The sequence below is a fragment of the Atta cephalotes genome (genome assembly GCF_000143395.1).
Source record: "Atta cephalotes unplaced genomic scaffold scaffold00061, whole genome shotgun sequence".
NCBI classification, from domain to species: Eukaryota; Metazoa; Arthropoda; class Insecta; order Hymenoptera; family Formicidae; genus Atta; species Atta cephalotes.
Genome location: NW_012130125.1, coordinates 244,665 through 248,389, shown reverse-complemented (window position 1 = coordinate 248,389; position 3,725 = coordinate 244,665). Strand labels below are relative to the sequence as shown.

The 3,725-nt window shown below is 33.5% G+C and overlaps 1 protein-coding gene across 1 annotated transcript in view; it reads left to right on the top strand.

Moving 5' to 3' along the window:
* The window catches only part of LOC105623616 (RCC1 and BTB domain-containing protein 1-like), a 3,983-nt gene extending 816 nt beyond the window's left edge, over positions 1–3,167 (top strand). The window contains exons 3-10 of the mRNA XM_012205003.1: positions 663–836; positions 906–1,167; positions 1,246–1,373; positions 1,463–1,729; positions 2,396–2,520; positions 2,603–2,700; positions 2,773–2,903; positions 3,027–3,167. Of these exons, the coding sequence (XP_012060393.1) occupies positions 663–836; positions 906–1,167; positions 1,246–1,373; positions 1,463–1,729; positions 2,396–2,520; positions 2,603–2,700; positions 2,773–2,903; positions 3,027–3,167 (1,326 nt within the window). The remainder of the gene's footprint in view (positions 1–662; positions 837–905; positions 1,168–1,245; positions 1,374–1,462; positions 1,730–2,395; positions 2,521–2,602; positions 2,701–2,772; positions 2,904–3,026) is intronic.
* The last annotated feature ends 558 nt before the right edge of the window (positions 3,168–3,725 follow it).

The window sequence follows — 3,725 nt, the reverse complement described above, 5'->3', positions numbered from 1 at the left end:
AACGTTAACGTTAACTTAAGTTAACTAAAGTAACTAGTAAGTTAGTAAGTAGTTACGTACGTACTACGTACGTACTACGTACTAGTATAGTGTATTATATATATATATATATATATATATATATATATATATATATATATATATATATTGTGATATATTATTCCTATATATATGATTTTTGTAATTAAACATGGTAAACATCTTTTCTTTATTAAGGAATCTTTTTGATTCTGTAACTCTTAACGATAGTCATTGATTTCGTTGCGCAAATATTATGTAGAGTAAAAAAGCTGCGCAATGACATCAACGAATGTCGTTAAGAGTTACAGAATCGGCCTCTAATTTTCTTTATTATAAAAGGGGCAAATCATTGGCCATGAATATATATAATTCTGATTCATTTTCTTCAGAATACTCTTTTTTTTTTATTAATGATTATTTTCATTAAATTTATTAAGCGCTAAGATTCATTCTAATTTTGTAAAGCTAAAGATAAATAATTAATAAATTTTCATATTTGTATAAAAATATTACAACTTTTCCTCTTAATTGTTTATTATTGATGCATATAACAATTCTGAAGAATTTTTTTTGCTAAAGATTTTATGAAATCAACGAATCAAGTGATGCATTTGAATCAATGATAGCAAGATCTTTGATAGGTGTATGCCTGGGGTCACAATGGTTATGGCGAATTGGGAATTGGAGCATCAAATCAGGTTGTCACGAAACCTATTCTAGTGACCATGCCTATTCTTGAAGGTTTAGGCATGAAGCGTATTGTCGACATTGCGTGTGGGAGTCACCATTCTATCGCTCTGACCGAAGATGGTGAGGTAAAGTATCGAGATGACTATGACGATAATCTTTTGTTATTACAAACTGAATTGGTTGGTTTGATTTAGGTGTATGCTTGGGGACAAAATAATTGTGGACAACTGGGTAGCAGTATCAGCACAAATCAAGTCACACCTAGGCAAGTGAACTCCGTCTTAGGTGGGAAGAAAGTTGTCTGCATCTCATGTGGCCAGACTTCTACCATGGTGGTCATTGAAAATGGTGAGGTGTACGGTTTTGGCAATAACGGCGTCGGCCAATTGGGAATAGGTAACTATGCGAATCAGACGTCACCATGGCAAGTCGGTTCGTTGAGAGGCATTGTGATAGGTAAGTCTCGATTTATTAAAGAAGTAAAAGAAGAAAAGAATGCAAAATGGGGTCGCTGAGCAATCGGTATTGTTTCAGTCAAAGTAGTTTGTGGATATGCTCATACATTGGCGCTCACAGATGAAGGGAAGCTTTATGTCTGGGGCGGAAACAGTTATGGCCAGTTGGGAATCGGCAACAAGACGAATTCCTGCAAACCAGTCATGGTATACTCATATCGTCATAAAGAAAATAGAGAACGAATAAAAAAGAAAGAAAAAAAGAAGAACAACGTCATCAATAATTATACTATTAGGTCGAGCACGAAATGGGGAGGGTATCTGACATCGCTGCTATGCACTACAATCACATAAGCGTCGCCGTCGGCGAGGGAGGACGTGTCTACATGTGGGGTCATTGTCGTGGTCAGAGCATTACTATCCCAACCTCCACTCCGTTTTCCAACGTACACGACGCGCTTGCGTGTTACGGATCACCGAGCGTTATGCATAAACCACTGATCCTGTACGCGAACGAAGAGCCGAATATATTGCAATGTCTAGGATCTGCATTCGATGATCCCGTATGTAACTTGTTCATTGTTGTATCTATTTGTTTCGCACCTTCTCACATTTTTAAATGTTCAATGAAATGAATGTACGATATTGATAAGAGAAAAACTGAAACAAGTAATCTAATTTATTTATATGTATATAGTTATTAACAATACATATACAGAATGGATACTGAAAACTTTGTCATATAATATATTCGAAATGACTTTGTTTTAAAGATATAGGATGTTAAAGTTGAAAGAAGAGTTCAAAAATTTCTTAAGACTGTTTTAATGAATCTTTAACATACTCAAAGTTTCATTAAAACCCGAGTGGATCACATAAAGTTTTCGAATTTGTGTGAGAGTTATCTTTTACAATTTTTTATTGTACTTTGTATCCAGTATATATATATATACTAATATTTTCACTTATTGAAGTTAAGATTTATCATTTTTTATTAAATCTTATTTTAAGTATAATGTTACTAGCTCGAGTATTTTTAAAAGAAAATTTCAAGACTTCTTTCTAACGAAAAAAAACCTAAAATTGAGAATGAGCTATTTGATTGATAAATCAAACTGTATAATACATTTTATGCTGGATTCTAATTGATAAATGTGACAAATATTTTATGTGTTAAGCTAATATTGTACACATTTGTCTCTAATGACTTTTGTTTTCTTTTATGATAGTCTACAAGTGATCTGAAGATACAAGTGGAGGGACAATGTATCCACGTGCACAAGGCTATTCTGAAAATTCGCTCTTCATACTTCAGAACCATGTTTCAACATGATTGGGCAGAAAATAACCAAAGGTAATCATTTAAGAAAAGATCTGCATTATTTATATTAAAAATTTCTCAAGTTTTACTCATTTTTGTTCTTCTGTTTCGACAGTGTCATCGAGCATGATCAGTTTTCCTACATTGTCTACAAAGCTTTCCTGAAATACTTGTACACCGACGTGATCGATTTACCCATGGAGAAGGCATTAGGTAAATTGGATACATCCTGAGCAGTTATCGACCTGAGTACATTCACGATTGAAGCAACATCTTTCGTTACAGAACTTTTGGATCTGGCCAATGCTTACTGCGAGAGCAATCTCAAGAAGCATTGCATTTGGATGATAAAGCAAGGAATTACTGTATCGAATGTCGCCTACTTGTATAGCATCGCAATCGAGTACAACGAAGAGGTAGCTAAACAACTGTATTATTAGTGCTTATCAATATTTCATTGACTACAGTATTTGTTTATCTACACACGCATGTATTATTAATTTTTACTCAATAATTGAATGCCGTTATTAATTTTTCAGGAACTAGAAGAAGTCTGCTTCAAGTTCGCCTTGAATCACATGACGGCTGTGACAAAGACGGAAAATTTCGCCAAGTTAGACGAGAATACGCTGAAAACCTTTATAATTAAGGCGGGTGAGGCTGGTGTTTTTAGAACATAATTTATCTATTTGCATCAAGAACAGTGTGATATAAAAATGCATGAATCTGTCTGTTGCTGAATATTCACTAGGTATTTTATAATTATATTCTAACTAATTATTCCGAATTTGATTCCTCAACTACATTTCGCATTTAATGTTTTGTGTAAGTAATAAATGAATTGCATTCAATCATGTAAACTATCTCGCGTTCCGATAAATAGTTTACAAGAGAGATTCCTTTGGCGATCTCAGAAAATGTGATGTTTTTTTATTTTGCAAAGGTACCTGAGATAATCTTAGATTTCATGTAAACAAAGAGAAAAAAATGCCGCTTGCTGAGATAAATCAATCTCGCGTTCGTGATGGCTATTTGCATAACATATTGATTAACGATGCGTAAAGTCCATCGAATGATTGCGAAAACTTTCGTTCCGTTTTCTTTTTATTTCTGTGATATAGCGTATCAGTGCGTGTTTACCACGATGATTATGTCGATTTTGCCAATTTAATTCATCAGCTGAATTTTGTAAAATTAAGTATGTAATGTAAAATACAATATGACATACACATTGTAAT